This window comes from Haliaeetus albicilla, chromosome 12, assembly GCF_947461875.1.
Source record: "Haliaeetus albicilla chromosome 12, bHalAlb1.1, whole genome shotgun sequence".
NCBI classification, from domain to species: Eukaryota; Metazoa; Chordata; class Aves; order Accipitriformes; family Accipitridae; genus Haliaeetus; species Haliaeetus albicilla.
In genome coordinates, this window is record NC_091494.1 from 24,596,733 (window position 1) to 24,615,479 (window position 18,747).

Sequence of the window (18,747 nt, forward strand, 5' to 3'; positions counted from 1 at the left end):
AAAACTTATATTTAGCTAACTAAGTCATTTTAGAGAGGGATTATGTAATTTCTTTTTATACTTCTTTTTGCAGTTCTTGTTATCATGCAGGATGACAGAAGCACGGGAAAATCCTGCCTTTATAAACTACTGAGACCAAGTGTTACATCTATTAATGTACTGCAGTTGTTGAATTTGACCGAAAATTTTGGCCACTGTGTTTCTCAGAGTTTAACTGTATGCTCTTTAAAAAGTGAATATTAAAATTTGGATGCTGAAATCAAATTATTAAAGATGCAGTAAACTGGCTTTTAATTACCAGTGATGTCATTAACACCTTTGCTATAGGCTTGAATGTTCCTTGTATGTCAGGCAACTTTACTCCATCAGCCAGTATCTAAAAACGGTTTTGCATGGAACGCTGGAGAGATGAAGTGGTTGTAGGTTGAAGTTACCCATGAGATGGCACCTGGGAGAGTCTGTGCCTCTGAATGAACCTTTTTTCTTTGTGTACTATGCCACTATTTTGAAAGACTAAGCCTCTCTGTTGAACAGTGAGTTTTGTCTGTGAAAGTTTCATTCATGTAGTTTCAGTGGCTCTGAATGATTCAGTAGTATACAAAATTTCTTGGCAAGTTAGTATGATTTGTATGTGAATTTTCCAATTGTATTTCAGACCTTAAGAAAGAAAGGCCTTAATGGTTGTGAGAGCCCTGATGCTGACGATTACTTTGAGCACAGTCCACTATCGGAGGACAGATTCAGCAAACTAAATGAAGATAGTGATTTTATTTTCAAGCGAGGCCCTGTAAGTACTTTTATTTTATCTCTACTTTTTATTTGTTGATCCTTTTTATTAACTTCATTATTTAGGCTCTGAACAAGAAGGAACACAGAGGGTGCGACAGCCCGGACCCTGACACTTCATATGTGCTCACGCCACATACAGAAGAAAAATATAAAAAAATTAATGAAGAGTTTGATAATATGATGCGGAATCATAAAATCGCAGTGAGTACTAAAGTATGGTTTGTGCTTCTATTACATGCATGAGAATTTTCATGGTGTTTGCTTACCACTGAAAACTACTGCAAAGACAAGAGGATGTAATGGTTTGAGAAGGGTATACATATTTGAGGAAAAATGACGTGCTGATACTTGATCTTCGTAAAATACATTTTATCTTAAAGAATAAGAAGATTTATCTCTAGCTTCTCTTTTGCACTCATAGTTTTTCATACCTTGTGAACCTGAGGTAACGTTTCTAAATTTCAGGAGCCTAGCTGCATTGCCTAATCCTACCTAAAATATTTTTATAAAGATAAATTTTGTTGTGGGATGTAGGATAGTTTCTTTACATCTTGTAGCTCTTTGTCTGTTGATCAAGATTTTACAGTATGTTACAAGCAAGCAAATAGAATTGGATTAATTTTGTTATCAAATCAGTGGAATTTATTTTGCTAAAGGCTGGATGTAGAAAGGCTTTTATATCTTTAAAGATAAAGACTGGTGCACAATGGGAGCCTCAAAAGATTGGTGTCTTACTCCTCTTGAAATTCTAACAGATACTTCCTTGGACACTGAAAGATCTTTGAAAATTTTGTCCCAAGCACCTAACCCATTTGCAGCCATAAGTCATTTGGCTTCAGAACTCAAGAAGTTTGGGGATAACAGCAGTGTAAATTTTGCATGTTTTTCATGGAGGTGTACTTGATGACTTCTAATTTCCATCTACAAAAACCAATTAGTGTTGAGTATTACAGGGGAAGTATTTTCTAAGAAAACTAATACAGGGCTCTGCCACAGCCTTTGAATTTTTTAACATTGCAAATCTTGTAGCAATTAAAGTAAATGGACTGGCTAGGTTAATCGGCACAGACCCTGGAGCAATTGAGTAGTGTGTCCCCAAATGACTTGCTGATACTAGAAATTATTTCATTGTTCAGAGCAATAAGGGCATCTCTTGGGACTTAACAGCAAACTGGCAGTGTTGATACCCAGCACCACTTCTTTTAGCAAGTTCTTTATTCTTGAGTGAAGCCAATATGTTCTCATTTTGCTTTGTTTTGAAGCTTTTGATATCCAACATTCCTGTGTTGAGCTATCTTCAGGCCTCATCTTTCAGTACCTTGCAGCTAAATTGCTCTCCCTTGATTTTCTGTGGTCTTCGCGAACAGCCTAAATTGTCTGTGCAGACATCAGTGTAAATAAAAAAGGCAACATAATGTTTTAGCTCTATAGTTCTGTATTTATAGCTTAAATCAGACCTGTTACAGTTCTATTTCCAGTACTTATGGGTCTGTATAAGAACATAGTTTCTTTTGTTCTGGTGCACTCATTACTGTGAAAAGATAGGAATGAGGCAAAGCGTGAAGAATTCAGTCATAACCAAATGAGTACCATAGATGGGCAGAGGCAGCCTTTATTGTAAGGTGTGGGGGGCAAGCTGTCGTTTATTAGTTCTATTATTGAGAAATCTACAGAAAAAAAATTTCCAACTGTTAGCTTTTAGCATTGTTTTAAGCATACTTAGGTATTTCAAGTTTAGTTTGAGTTACTTGACAGCATGCTGTTTAAAAACAACCTTTTTTTTTTTGTAGATATTGAATAGTTTCTTGAAGTAGTTTCCCGTGAAAACAAATACCAGTGCAGCTTGTCATTAGTTAGATACTGTGAATGATTTGCTAGCATTGCATCGCTATGCTTCATTACTTTTTCCTTCCGTCTGTGCCAAAAATTGATAATTATTCTTAGAATGCTTCAGTAGGGAGGGACACTGTCGTTGGCTCTCACTAGTAAGAGATTTTGTTTCTTTTAGAAAATGTATTCTTCTCTTTTAATTTAGTGTAGTTATTGTTTTATTTCTAACAGTATCAAAATTGTTGTACAGAAGTATCATTCTAAGTAAATTTTAAGCTGCACATGACAATAGTGCATCTTTTTAAGTATACTTGCTAGGTCATGAATGTTTGTTATCTGCATTTGACCTCTAAATCAAAACTATTGTCTCTCTCCTCTGTCAATAAATATTACTGAATTTTTACCCTTAAATTGTACCTGTCATGGTTTTGTTTTCAGTAATTATGAGAGTTGTGAAAGATAATAGTCCCTTTTGTTTCAGCAACTCAGCATTGTCAAAGGATAGGAATGAGACAAAGGCCAAAGTAGTTAGTCATAACCAAATGAGTACCATAGATGGGCAGGCATCTAAGCTTTTGATTCAAATAGTTGTGGAAACACGAACACATACACTTCAGAAAAATAGTTGCCTTTTAAATAATGCAGTAAAAATTAGAATTTTACATAATGAGATTTGCAAAAAAGAAAGATGGAGTGGTTATTCAAGCAGGTGCTTGTGGAACACAGCTCAGAATAATGATAGTTGAAATGTTTCAATTCAAATTACTGAACCTTGTGACTTTCTAAAGATCTGTTTGCTTTTTTTAGTCTGAGAAAGAAAAAGTTTTAGAGATTAGTAGCAGTATTTTGGCAAGGTTATTAATAGAAAATGTTATTACTAACTTTTTCTTTTTTGTGTAATAACTATTTATTTTATAATGTGCATGTTTATGCTTACGTTTTGAAGATGCAACAGTTCATTGATTTGTAGACATGTTTACCTTGTCATTGCTTTGTAATAATCCAAATTAACTGGTAAATCTGTATTTCTGAGCTTGTGAATTCATGTGAATATCTTCAATTTTTTGTGTTTGAACTTTCAGTATTTTAGAAGTTTGAGTAATTCTTTTGGAACTGCATTTATATGATGTATAAGAGTTTAACACCATACTCTACAACAAATGGTTGTTTTAAAATTGTATGCTTAATAGAGTTTAAAAACTAACATAATTAACTCTTCTTTTTTTTTTTTTTCCTTAAAAACCTGAGTAATTCTTGGCAATCTTTAATGTGTATTTTTATAACATGCTATTTCTGCAAACATAGTTAATGCTAATGTTGTTGTCTTGTGTGTGTTCCTCGTCTTCTTTCCTCCAGCCCGGCTTGCCTGCTCAGAACTTCTCGATGTCAGTTACAGTTCCAGTGTCCAATCCCAACACTTTAACCTACAGTAACCCAGGGAGTTCCCTCGTATCCCCATCACTGGCAGCCAGTTCATCGTTAACAGACACAACCATGCTCTCCCCACCTCAGACCACCCTGCATCGGAACGTATCACCTGGGGCCCCTCAGAGACCACCGAGTACTGGCAATGCAGGTAAGATTTCAGTACTGTTGTGCTTTCCTTTTATATTCTCTTTTTTTTTTTTTTTTTTTATTAAATTAAAAAAACCCACAAACACCCCCCTCACCCTCCCCCCCCCCCCCCCCCCAAGTAACAGGTTCTTAATGGTATCGGTGCTTTTTCTTTTTTGTAACAGCTTAAGTTTTGAAGTACAAAATTATATGATACTGTAATGAAAGCAAGTTAGTTTAATGCTCTGGCTTATTTTTTTAGGTGGAATGCTGGGCACAACTGACCTCACAGTGCCAAATGGAGCTGGTACCAGTCCAGTTGGTAAGTGCAGTATTATGTCTTTGTTGAAAAATAGTATTGTGGTTTTAGTTTCACAGTTACTCAAAAGCAATTTTTTATTTTGACTGTTTTGAAGTGGTTTTGGAAAAACAAAGGTTGTAATTTTCTTAATTGCCTTGTAATTGTCAAGTCTCATAAATTCTTATCAGGCATTTAACTTTTGACTACCATGCCCTTTCCAATTCAGTAATATTTGCATTTTTTATTTTAGTGGCTTTCAGTAGTAGCATGCTGCTCTTGCTTTTGTGTTTCTTTACAGGTGTAATTTCAGCACTCTAAAGAGATCTTATGTTTGCCATATTTCTTACTTTGTATGAAATTGACTGTGCTTACTAAACTATTACACTAAAGATAACTCAGCTGTGTTCTCAACTTTAGTATTCACAAGACCTGGATGTTTCATACTGGTTGTGGTGCCAATCAAAATGGAGAAAATACAGACTGTATTGTTTGTATTGCCATGTGTATCTTGCTAATCATTTTCTAGCAGTTATACGAAGAAAGCAATAGATCTTGGAAGCTGATAGCTAGATTCTCTCTTAATTTTGGAAGATGATCAGAATTTCTTTCAAAAACAAATGAGAGATCTTGCCAAAAATCAAATTCACAGTATTTTTTGGTCTTCAGTAAAAAGATATGATGGCACTTTTTCATTTAAATAATATTTTGTCTCCCCTAACTAAAATTTAGTACTCTGATAGAGGGCAGGCAGCCACTGAAATTTATCAGGCCACAGAAAGACAAAATAAATGACAGTTCACCCACTTCCTTCATGTTCCTTCCATTCCTTCAGATGTCTTGGTGACTGAAGGTCAATTTTGCAAATACACATAACTCTCCTCAGTATGTGTTCATAGCAAGGTATTAGAGAAGCAACTGTTGACCTTTCAGTATTTGCCCACTGGCTACTTAGTGTGGCAACTGGGAAAAAGTTCTCTGAAGATAAAGTCAGGCAATTGAATTTATGAATAAAAAATGCTGCAACTACAAGGCAGAAAGCACAGGATTGACTTTCCACTCTTCTTTGGATATGTGCAGTAAAGATATGAAATATTAAAGTGTGGTTTCCATCAGGTAAGCAAGATTTTAAATAGAGGAAAGTTCCTCAGTTGAAAGAGAGATGACTATTTTTAGAAAGTGTGGAGGTCAGCTGTTGATTTCCAAAGTATTTCTCAAGTCAGACTAAATAAGTTTATTATCAGGCCGTTTCAGGCCTCTCTTCCAAAATCAAGCTTCAGTAACAGCAGCCTCAGATTTAAGACTCCTTCTTTCAATAAGCAAATAAAACAGTTGTTTACAGCACTTGCTATAGAATATTAAACTGTAGAAATACCCAGTTACAGCAGCTTGGTGAACATATTTAATGCAGTAAAATGTTTTCCTTGTTGCACTTATTAATAGTTTATGTGAAAAGTCAAAATGTACCACTTATCTCTTATTTTCCAGAACATCGCACCCAAAATGTTATACATATACCCACTCATTTCTAGAAAGATTTTTCATACAAGTGTGTGTTGTGGCTATACAAGAACAGTGGAAGGTCTATAAGAAGCACCTCTAGTGAAATTCAAATACCTAGTTAACACCAGGATATTAAGCCACAGAGTACCCTGAGTTGTCAGAGCTCTACTTTCTACTAGGACATGGCAAGGCTTCTTTTAAATACTGTCAGGTGCACAGTAACCTTCTCAATTGAAAATTGAGAAACCATATATAACCAGATTGAGTAAATCTGCTAATTTGTCGATTTGAGCTTGACAGCTGCCGTTAAAGTGTGTATATCAAGTTAATTATGTCTGCAGACAACAATGGTTTTAGTTTCTTGCTACATTTATTGTAGAATTTGCTTTTAAATATATATTTTCTTCTTTTAGCTTTCAATCTTTTCTTTTAAACTTCTCAGGAATGGAGAATTTTCCTATGGATATAGTTGTGAAAGTTCATGTGTCAAGTTTGCAGCTCACAATTTGTAGGAGAGATGTCAAAGATAAAGATGGAGTACTGGCATACCCATATTCCCAAGTGTTTCCTTATAGACAAAGGAAAAACCCAAGTCTTACTCAACATTATGAAGTTTTGAGCATTTGAGATCTTGTTCTCATTTCTTTGAAAGATACTTATACGCCATTATCTCTGAGTAAAAAGCAAGTAAAGGTTATCTTGCAGAGTTGAGACTCAGTTCAAAGAAAGGTGTTGCATAAAATGGCTCATATTGAGTTCACATGAGTCTTTCTCAAGTCCTGTGTAACTTGATTGGAATAGATATGATTTGCTTTAGTAGTCAATCTGCCAACCTAACAGTTTTTCTGTGGAAAATAACGTTGAGTAAAAATATCTGTGCGTTGTAGCAAAGATTGGTAGGTGGTTTTTTATGTCTAGAACAGAAAATTTTGTGATCATTTTATAATACTGAGAGCTTGCTTCACATGCAGCTGTCATAACTCTTGAAAAAGCATTTTTATTTTGTAATATTTTTAAAATTTTACCCACCACATAAAAAACATTTGCTGAAAATTTTTACTTGGCAAGTATATCAGTTTTGAGAGGAGGAAAATGTCTGGCATTGTAACAGTGTTTGCTTTTGAGCTAATTTATTTTTTCTATTAATTAGATCAAATGTTTTGGAGCTAGAATTTTCATGATACCGTTGCCCCTGGTCAGTGTTAAACCCTGTTCAGTTTGTGATGGGCATTTAACACACTTCAAGAATCTCATGTCACCAGGATGTGTACAACTTGCTATTCGTTGTCAACATCATCATGGCTTGAACACGTGCTGCATGTCTGTATTACTCCTTTCAAAAGGCTATGGATTCTAATTAGGCAAAGTGTAGCCTTACTTGCTCCGAGTACCCAAATACCGGGGAGAGTTTCCTTTACTTTGAACTGAAAGGACTTGATGGGTGGATCACCTTCAAATTTGTCATAAGGAGGTCTGCTTCAGTGTGTTCCAGTAGATTCGGTATTATACCTCGAATCATCCAGAGGTTGCTAGTGAAGTGCACTTCCAGTGAAGTTGTCCCATTCTTGAGGACTCCTGAGAATCAGAAAGGCTCAAAAGAAGTACCACTGTTACCCAGTCTCTACTTTTTCTTCCATACCTTTCACATATGGCATTGAGCTAGAACCATGCAGAGGACCTGAGCTGGTTTTCATTGCCAAGACTGCATGAAAACCATAAATGCTGCGACCTTGGACTAAGATGAGTTCCCTAAGTTCTCCCCAGTCTTAGGTGATTTTGAAGTTGTTGGAGGTGGATGCTTTTTCTGATCTTGCAAGGACACAGTATTATCTGTCTATACGTTTCTTCGTCAGTGAAGTAGCCCTTCTGGTCAGATGCAGATTATGGACCCACTTAATCTCCTGGGAAGTTATCTTTCCTCTTCACAATTTTATCATCAGGAGAACGGATGAGAAAGATCTAGTCTTTTTAAATACTGAATTTCTCCTTTTTGTTCCAGAGCTGTATTTTCTCTAAAGTCCTCACTAATCTTCAGATTCTGAGAATGTGAAGTAACTTGAGGAATATTGAATTTCTTTGGAATAGAGCTGAAGGATATACCTGCTTGAAAAACTGTTGCCTTGTGAGCTATTGGATCTCTATTAAGAGCCAATCTAGATCATGTGTGGTCTTTTATCCTGGCCTCAGGAAGGATTATGCAGAAGTGCAGCTGTCAGCTTGCATGCACCTGCAAACTGCTTGTATATTGCCAGAAAGGGATCAAGACAGAGAACTGTGAAAGGCCACACCTGTAAATGCTTCCTGTCATCCTAAGGGCTTGCCTGATTGGGAGAGCTTTTTCTGCATGTCTGAGGATAAAAGAATCTTTCGGCTTGGTCTTTCACAAGTCTGAGTCAAGTGACTAATATGCTGGAATTCTTAAGAGTACACCAGAAGGCTTCAATAAAAAAACAGCTTTCTGTGCATACCTTTCTATTCATGTTGTTTTATTAAATGAGAAGTATCCAGCTAACTCTGGAAAAACATACCTCTTGCAGGAATTTTGCTTGAAGCTGGATTGATGCTATCAGCTTCTTCCTTAAGAAAACAGACTTTCTTCTCCCTCCACCCCCACTCTCAAACTCACCAGCCTGTATCGTCTGAATCAGCTAAAAAGATTGGCACTGTTGTTGTAGATGACCACCTTAGGCAAGCAGCTGTAAACCTTGAGCATATTCCTACTTAAGGTTATGCGTTACTGGTGGTATTTCTAATCTGCTATACTTGCTCTTTAGTGAGACAGGTAGTATCTGTCGTCGATAGTCTTTCACTAGACAGAGCTTCTCACTTCCTAGCTTGTATTGAAAGGGCTTTGACTTAAGAAGGTGTGTTCAAGTGATGCTAAATGCAGTGGACAAAGGTTCTTGCTCTGTAATGTCAGTAGCGTTGGCATAATGTTTTACCTCACTCTGATTTTTAAGATGATGCAGGTAAATACAACAGTTAGTGTTTCATCCTTCTCCAAGGAAGAAGCTGAAGGATCCCTGAAGAACACTGAGAGCAGCCTATTTACTCTTACAGCTTCCAAGCTGTCCTCAAGGAAAAGGAGTACTGAAAGTGGACCGCAGACCGGCTGTTTCACAGGGTGCAAGCTGACCCCTTTTCTTTTGCTAGATGTCAGCATGTAACAAAGCTTGATCCATCCATCCTCCTCTGATTACATCAGCTCACAAGAAATGACTGGCTGAAACCAGCATGAAAAACATGCTGGTAGAAGAAAGCATTTGGGGTGGGGTTTGTTGTTGTTGTTGTTGTTTTTTAATTGTAGCAATCTCTCCTTGGAAACCATCCATCCACATGTGGTCAGTTCAACCCCTGAACTACCCTTAGAATTCAGTTGAAATTTCATATATTGTTTTGAGTTCATTATCTTACTGTAATTTCTGATTTACTAAGAGGTACAAGATAATTTCGGTTAGAATTTGCCACATGTATAACAAATTATTAATCTCCTATCTGGATTGAAGTATTGCAGCATACCTGTTTGTGTGAAGTCTCAACTTTTATATAATGTCACCTTGCCCAGGATACACCACCACACATACTCAGATGTTCTAAACATATCACTTCTGTCATCCATTCTTTACGTTGGCTTTGTATAGATACATAGACACCAACAAGTTGAGAAAGTAGAACTCTGGTTTCATTACCTGTAAACCATGTAGTTCACAAAAGACCTAAGAGGGGTCCAATTGCCACTGCTAGTGTTTCACACAAAGTTGAATAACATTTAGATACAGAAGCAGTATGCCTTTCTTTTAGGTTTGCTGCTGCATTCTGAATAATAACCCTGGTCTTGAAGAAGGCCCATTTAAGTTCTAAATATCCTTGAAAATTGTCTCTCCTTGTATGTAGCTTTAGGTAAAAAAATTCTCCAGCAACCTGGGAAATGATGGGGTTTTTTAGTTTTGTAACATGAGTAAGCATTCCCTTGACACTGCCATGTGTATTTCTTTTTGCTGCATTTCAGTATCTAAAGTACTGCCTGAGAAGTATAAATCTTATGTTAGACATGTTTCAAAATCTTATATTACTGTCAAAGGTATATTTTAATTCTAATTATAGTATTATCTGAAGTATTGATTTGTCAAGATCAGTGGAAATACATTTCAGCTTCCTTGAGACGTTATAGTAAATTCTTTCCAAAGCTGTCAGAGAACTTAAGCTTTTTGAAATGATGCTAGAATCAGCAGTGATTTCTGTGCAAAGCTGAAAATGGTATGAACAGCATATGCTGGGGGTTTTTTTGGGGGGGGGGTGTTTGTTTGTTTGTTTTTCATTTCCACTTAAAGCTATCATATTACCAAAAAAAAGTAAATAAACTGAGCAAGTAATGCACATAGAAATGCTATTGTTGTATTTACTTGCAATACGTTTCTCCCCCTATACCCCACCCTGCCCTACATGTAAATGTTTTTCTTCAACAGATTTTTATCTGGTCTTCTAGATGCAGAGTGAATTGATGGCTTGTTGCAAGCACAGTTTTCAGTTTACTTCTAATTATGTGACATTTGTTGGTTGTATGATGTCATTTGAGGCATAAATATTTATTCACTACCATTCTTATTTTTGCTTCGTCTTATATTGCTTAGCTGCTTGCCCACAATTATTTTCCAAAACTCCGTATAACTGTTGAATTTCTCCAAAGGTGAACCACAAGAAAAGATTAATGGCACCAATGACTATAATTTATTCCTTGAGTAGTAATAAGTACATGGAGTACTTTCCAGCCACGTGTGTTCATTGTTTCAGCTGATGTGATTTATATAGTGAAATATGAGTCTGGCTCATGTAATTGAATGCTATGTCTTGGGCTGCAGGACGATAAATGAGATTAAGCTGTAATACGTTTCTGAAGGCAGAATACACAGTTGTTAAAATGGCTGAGTTTTAACATTTAGCTTCAGAAAAGAAGTTACTTCAAAAGTAAACATTTTCTGACTGAACAAGAGGTAGGCTAATGTACATTGGCAATGTTTGTTATCATAAAATCTAATTAAATTAAGATTCATGTAACTGAGAGCTTATCATCTTTGCATTGGTGTATGTTTTCCACATAAGTGTTTTGAACATGCTTTCATAGTCTGTTTTAAAGAATTAGAGTTAAATAAAACTCTTCCGATGGAAGTAAAAACAGTAGTCTTATTTTACGCTTACATAGGATTTCATATTCTGTTTCCATTTTCCAGTTTGATAGTGTTTTTAAACATAAAGTAATTGTCTTCGGAGAAGATCTATAGTGGGAAGGGTAGATACGATTTCTGTATTATACAAAATAGTAAGTAGAATTTATGGGATTCTTAAAGCCTCAGTTTGGCAAACTGCCGTATAGTTGCATCATCCTGTAATCATTATCTTTTTCTGGCTCCTGACCTTACCCTAAGAAATACCATGCTTTTAGTTACCCTTTCACTCTTAACTTATAATTTGATTTTCTTACTAGATTATTAACAGGAAAAAAGGCTTTAAGTTTCATATTAAAAACAAATACTCTACAGTCTTATTGCAGCCCCAGCATACGATTCTTCAGATAATCAATATAGATACTCCAGTGTTTGCCACATGTTCAATATTTGCTATTTATAACAAAGGGCTGCTATTGGATTAATACCCATAGTACTGCACACTTAATGACATTTTTTGTTTCTCCTGTTCTTAATATATTTTTTCTAAACACTCATTTTAAGAAATACTCAGCCTTTTGTCAGAACAAATGCTTTGACTCTGTCCTGCTGCTGAATGATACTGTGCAGAGAAGGCAATGGCAAGGATTTTGTTTTTGACAACACCACTAAAAGCATGAAATGTTTCTGAAGGATTGGCAGAGCCTTCTAATAAGGGCTACAGGAAGTGACTATATTGGGTGTGGAAGAAAGACACTGTCCAGATTTAACACACGAGCTACTGAAATACTTGAAAACAGAGGACAGGAAATGGTATCATAGGATAGACTAAAATGCTATACAGAACTCCATTGTTTATACAAAGTGTTATTGTTCTGAAGTTTAAATTCAACTCAGAACACCACAGCTTTGGCAGATAAAAGGTAACACTGACAGCCTAGTGAGTAGTAAAATGCTATGTATTATTAGATTAAAGCACAGACTTACTTTTTTATAACAATAAGTTCTTTAAATGTTCTGGCATTTTTTGCTGAAAATGGAAGAAACTGTAACCATTTTTTAGATATAATTTGATGAAAATTACGCTATTTTATAATGATTTTTTTCCTCCTTCACATCTGTTTCCAAATCCACTTCATTTTTACTCTGTCCATTGTGCAAGATTTCTCTTGCAATCTGATGCTGTGTAGGCTGTCTAATGTTTACGCTCATTTATAATGGATAGGTATTGATGCATAATTGTATTTAACAAAACCATGATTCTATGAAAACTGTTTCATAGTTTCAGGAACCTTAGGGGTAACACAGAACTTAATTTCTCTTTTTTGGCTGGTTCGTTTTTCTGTGTGACCTAGCTGTGGCTAGTTTTCTCCTACCAGTCAATAGTATATTTAGCTCTGGTAGGTATTCTTAGCTCCAGCCCAACTTTTCTGCCTCTGTAACTAAATTTTATCACTAACCTAGAAGAATCCCAATAAATTCTGCTGTTTTCAGCCGAGGAATGTAGATACTTTAATCATGAAATGAGTATTTGCTGTGGTTTTTAATACAGAAGGAAGAAGGCTGACATAAAAAGCTTTTTCTTCTTTCTGCTGTGTTCCTTCTTTCCCCTGTAACTTCCGAGTTAAACGGTAGATCCTCAGAAAACATATTCCCATATCTCCCATACAACTGCTTCAGGAAAGTACTAAATTAGAATAACTCCTCCTTGCTCTGCTAACCTTGAAAAACTCAAGGGACATATCCGATCATCCACGTATGGTCAGGCTTTTGGCACAGTAGGAAATCCACAAAGAAAGTAAATCCAGAATTTGAAATCCTGGCTTTAAAGTTGTGAATTTACTGCTCATCAATATGTGAACAAGAATACTGTGGTTGCAAATTCCACTAAGTTCTACCTAGTTAAAATTTTTTTCTTTAAAAATATTTAGCAAGAACTTTATTTCCAAAAGACCTTTGTAAAACATCTTCAGATCAGCGCAAGAGCTTTGTTGTAATTCTTGCATTAATCTTTGCTTTTTCCATTTCTAAATTGATAAAACAATATGTAGCGTTCCATTTATGGTGGACAGGGAAAAGGTGAGGATTGCATTTGGCAGTTCCCCCACCATGTAACAAGGATCAGTAGTAATGGAGGAGGCTCCTTCATTAGCATCCTGGTGAATTCACACCTAGGTTCTCAACATACACTAGATAAGCATCTTAGCCATACCAGTCACCTTCATGAAGTGTTGTGCTGTTATTGATATATGTTATTGTTCCTCATTCCTGCTAAGCTTTTAAAAGCATTAAAAATTTTGCTAAAGAAGGTAGAATGTGACACTGACAACTTTCTTATTTTAATTGCTTTTAGATTAATATGTATTTAATCTAATAAAATTGGATTGGGCATAGGGGCCTCTTCAAATTAGAATAATAATACAAAATTTATGCCAGTGTGGCTCTACAGGCTATTAGAAGAGAATTTCCCACACAGTGAACTTTGTGTAATAGACTTTTCCCTGAATTGTGACTATAAAGGCTGCTTTCAGTACTGCAATGTTAGTATAAACATAATCTTACCGTGAATTGTATTTATTTATACACACACATACACAAGTTCTGTAGTGTGAGTATAGGGTTCTCTGTTGTGAAATTCCCCTTGCTTAATTTTTTTGTTCATTTGCAGCTGAATAAGGTGTGTGTGTGTGTGTTTTGGGAATCATTGCTATAAATATGATAAAATCATTGGAATGTGGCTTTAAATTTTTTTTGAGAAATATATTTTGGTTAACATGATTGGTGCTTTTGCCAGTACAGGAAAATAGCATACTAGACATTTAACCGTTTTACTGTCTTGTTACTTTTTTCTGATCTATTTTGAGTGTAAGCTAAGGCCTGTATCTTGAGCCTATTCAGCTTTTGGCGATTTCCATGCTGAAGCTGGGACCTGTAGGCTTTGGCTTGTCTAATTCTATTTAGAATGAGTATCAAGAGTAAGATAGAGAAAGACCTGTGTAATCGATGGGCGTAAATGATGTGTACATCTGTGTCCAGAGCTTGGAATGAATTTGCAGGAAAAGGATTTTTTCCCCTCATTGTTGCTCAATATAATGATCAGACAGTATGTATTTTTGAGAGTGAAATTAGTTTTATTAGAGAATAGATACTGGAGTCCTGCAGATCTTGATATTTGAAGAATATGTTTTAGAAAGAGACTTTAAGAGCTGATCTTTTTATTCTCACAGGCAACAACCCAGTATAGTTCATGTTCTGTGGGGATGAAGCGGGGTTGTGCAAAAGCACACACTTTTTTGCAAGCTCAGCCTGCAGGAACTTCAAAGGGCAAAATAAAAAAACAACAGTTGTTATTAGAACTAGTTCTTTGGCAATATGCTCTTCTCAGCGTTTAAGCTGCCACAGCATGCCCTTGAGGTGATACTACCTTTACATATTGATCTTCTGGTGAAAGTGGTTTTTGTTTGTTCGATTATTCAATACCGTGCTTCTTGTGAGAAGTTTGTCGTTGGAAGCTTTACAAAAGCAGTATTTTGTAATTTGTACATGTGCACCAAGATTTTGTATTGCTACTTCTCTTCAGTCTTAACAGTACATTTGTGTTTCCTCTTTCAGGAAATGGGTTTGTGAATTCTCGAGCTTCACCAAGTCTGCTCGGAACTACTGGTGGTGGGAATGGCTTAGGCAAAGTCATGCCTACAAAGTCTCCGCCTCCACCTGGAGGAGGTAATCTTGGAATGAACAATCGCAAACCCGACCTCCGTGTTGTCATCCCACCCTCCAGCAAGGGTATGATGCCACCACTGGTAAGTTAAAAACATTTGTTCTGTGACTGGCTTTGTAAAAATGAAGTGTTCTGCCCACATAGACAGGGAGAAGCTATCTCATCTGCTTATTGTAGCTTACAGAAATAGAAAGATGTTTGTATTCTGAAATTTTACCAATGAAAATCTAAGTTATAAGTTGATACCTTGGGAGAAGTTAAATTTGTAAGGATTTTTTTTTTTTTTTAAAAGTGTAAAATAGCAGTCTGACCTAAATGTGGTTGAGTGCAATCCTAGAGACATAGATTGGGATTTTGTTGTTTTCAGTTGACATCTCACTGACTTGGTACAAAGAACTTTGTTGGTTTGGAGGATGTGGGCTTTAAAAAAGGTTATGCAACATTCTGTGGAGGAATGGCTGATGTTATTGGTGATGTGAACTCTATTAACATGCCCTAAAGCACACTTTGTACCTGTTTTTCCTGGGTCGTAATTGTTGTGGGATGTAAAATGTGGCTTCAGTGGTAATGATGGTCTGAGAGAAATGCTTGTTTGATGTGGTGTGCTGGAATGCAACCTTGTGTGTCCTAGGGTAGATGTCATGTCTCCAGCGAAGGCATAAGAGAGTAATGAGGATCAGGTTCAGTCCTTATTTGTGTACTTTTCAATACCACTGTGCAGTTTGGCATGCTGGTAGTAATGTTTGTTCAGCCTAGATTTGGAATAGCGCATGAGTTTCGTGTCAGGCATGAGGCAACCACAGCATTGAGAGCAAAACAGGTCTTTCAGGAAGAGTTACTCAGTTTTTCCTTTAATTTGGTTGGTCAGATCCTTTAGTCTTAGTTTTTCACTGTCATGTAGAAATTTTGAATATCTGTGTGTACGTTTTCTGTTTTCTGTGTGTGGAAGAATGAACCATAACCAAGAGGAGCAGGATATAAACAATACAAGTACTCTGTATAGTTCTTACTTGTTTTTAAAATACCACAAGTGCTTACATTTGTTACTGGTATTCATGATGAATAATACAAAATTAATCCAAGTAACAAAAACTGTAATTATTCTCAGAGTAATGATTCTTGAAGTTTTAGTTTTTTCTAGGAATACTGAAGTGTAGAAGACATAGGAAATAGGCTGGCTGATTATTAAAGTGAAAATTACACTTTTGAATTAATTAGAAATAGATACAAGAGGAGGATCTTGTTAATGCTGTTGTTCTAATGTTAGTGTAGAGTACCTATTTACTATTGTTAAGAACAACATAATATTCAATATAGGTTTTGTCTGTCTTTTTGAGGCAATTGGAAAGAGATTTCAGAGTAGAGATGCTGGGATGGTATGATGGTTGTATGTGAACAAATATTCTGTTACTACGCTGGATGTTTATTAGATCAGTCCATCCAGAAACTGCCATGCTCTGTATCTACATGTGTTGTCAACGTGTAGCTGTGTCCTTGTTGTTACTAAGCTCTTTCTGCACTAATTTTGCCAAAGCATGTGTTCTTTCAGTACGGTATTTTCTAATTGACCCAAATTATGTAAAGTATTATACTTCCTAGTCATATTATTTACAGAATCAGGTGGCACATTCACATTATTAATGAAAATAAATAAAAATCCTGAAGCACAAGCGTGACTTTTTTTTCACTTTGAAAGCAATGCTATTTTTAGTAACTGTGTTATCCCTCTTGTTTGCTGAGTACAGTCGGAGGAGGATGAATTGGAGTTGGTGAGTTTGGGCTACTGTTTGATGAGAGAGAGAAAGATGCTGAAAATGTCTTTTACTACAGCTTTTTAACTGTAGTTTCATTGCGTATATTAAATAATTCCAGTGTTCCCTTGGTAGCAGATGAAAATACATTTGTTTTATCAAACTCAAAACCCAACCAATTCAAGTTGAAAATGCATCCAAAGTCTAGTGCTTTCCATTTGTAAACGTCTATTTTTTTTCTTTTCCTGAAAATATTTCTGTTTTTCTTGGAGGGAACATTGGAAAAGAGCCTTACAGAGTAACTGTCCATGTGTGTAGGATATTTACTGTCTTTTCTGTAAAATATAAATAACCACATCATCCCCTATATTAGTGGAATATTTTTAGAAAGTGGCTTCACTTAAGTTCTTCAGATTGTAACACAAGCCCTGTATTACTTCTCTTATTTTCAAGTAGATTACATCATTGCTGGTGAGGTCACCTTTTTGGAGTTTAGAATTATTTCATCTTGTGTGAGATTATCAAACCACAGGGGTGTTCCCTGTTTACCAAAAGGAATAGAGAATTGCAAACGAATAATTCTACCTTTTTCCAGTGGAAAGATACTCTGCTTTTGAAAGGAAACTCTTGGGATTTGTGTTTTCTCTATTTTTTCTAAAAGGTTTTAGAATTTGGCATTCTGTTTGGAAAATAACGTAAGGCTAAAATAATTTGTAACTTATTTTTAGAGCAATTTGCAAATTGTTTAGCTGCTGTAGCACAAACCGTGCAGAAGATGCTGCATCCAAGTGCAATTGTAAAGATACACAAAGAAGTCTGCCTATTTACATACCTTGATTCGTTTTTGAACATGGACCTGTTGCTAATATGAGGCTCTTAATTGCATGAAAGCATGCAATGTAGTGGTTTAGATAAACTTCTTCATGAATGCATGCTGTTGGTTAATTTTTATCTTAAATGTTAGCAATAGATTTACAAAAGTAAGGGGAAATTACTTTTGAAAGTCAGTATTGAAGTTTTTATGGTTTATTGGAATGATTTGCTAATTGAGCAGTTAAACAGCTATCATGCATGTTCTTCTCACCTTTATAGAGAAGTGTCTGGTTTCCAGTGCAAGTAGTAAAGCTCTAATTCAACGCAAAAACACTTAATCAAAATATCATTGCAATTGGAATTAATGCAAAAGCCCTTGAATTAAGGTATTCTTGCCTGCTAAAAAACTGTTATGCTCTTTGCAGTGTGAAATAATGCAGCTTGCTGACGGTGGCAGGTTGGTTTATGGATACTGTATGGAGCGTGGTCCCTCTAGTGGTTTTAAAAACTGGGCTCATCTGTTGGGGGAAGAAAGCTCACACAAAGAAAATGCAGTAGTGTCTTCCTCAAACGTGGTAAAGGAAGTATACCTGCAACGTTACGTCTCTTATTATGCGAATTTCTGATGCTAATTCCAATGCTAGAAAGCAGTTCCAAACCATGTCTGTGAACATTCATTCTGTATAGTTGGAACTGAGCACTGAATATGAAAAATAGGTAAGAACGGTAGCATAGCATGAAATAAAGATATTGAATTTTTCCTGTTACTGCTATCACTTGCACCAGTTTAAAAAATAATAAAGAATTAATTAAATTTATCATGAATCTTTGGCTGAATCTCCAAGTACAACAAATATTAGACACATCTAAGTATTTCTTAGTGTCTTTGTATGGCTGTATGTTCAGGAATTATATTCAGAAATAAATTACCTCAGAAAACCACCTTTATTAGCCACTAAAAAAAAAAAAAAAAATCCCATGGGGAAATCCTTTGGTCTGGATTGTTTCCCAGTGTACTCCTCTTAACTTTTCCATTATACAGTAATCCCAACTTTATAGGCTGCCATCCAAGAAAGCTTTGGAAAAAGGTCAATTCCTGACACACACAAAAAATCTGCTCTAATAACATGTCTTTATGCCAGATAAACTTCATCTAGCAGAGATTTTCAGAAGTACGTGAGTGATTTAAAGGGATAAATTACACAGAAAATCAGTGGGACTTTCTCTGTGACTTAGAGCTTTAAAATCTGGGAGCTCTGAAGCAGAGTGGGTATATCTGCTGAACAAATGCTAAAGAGCCTCCAAATTCTTACGAGCCTCAAAGGT

At 35.9% G+C, this 18,747-nt stretch overlaps 1 protein-coding gene across 9 annotated transcripts in view; it reads left to right on the plus strand.

The window, feature by feature from the left end:
• The window catches only part of MEF2A (myocyte enhancer factor 2A), a 94,361-nt gene that overhangs the window by 63,716 nt on the left and 11,898 nt on the right, over positions 1-18,747 (plus strand). For 4 of the 9 annotated variants that reach the window (XM_069798525.1, XM_069798523.1, XM_069798526.1 and 1 more), the window contains exons 4-9: positions 656-787; positions 853-990; positions 3,976-4,195; positions 4,436-4,495; positions 14,749-14,939; positions 16,603-16,626. In XM_069798525.1, coding sequence (XP_069654626.1) covers positions 656-787; positions 853-990; positions 3,976-4,195; positions 4,436-4,495; positions 14,749-14,939; positions 16,603-16,626 — 765 coding nt within the window. The remainder of the gene's footprint in view (positions 1-655; positions 788-852; positions 991-3,975; positions 4,196-4,435; positions 4,496-14,748; positions 14,940-16,602; positions 16,627-18,747) is intronic. The other 5 variants (XM_069798527.1, XM_069798529.1, XM_069798528.1 and 2 more) reach the window with 5 other exon arrangements.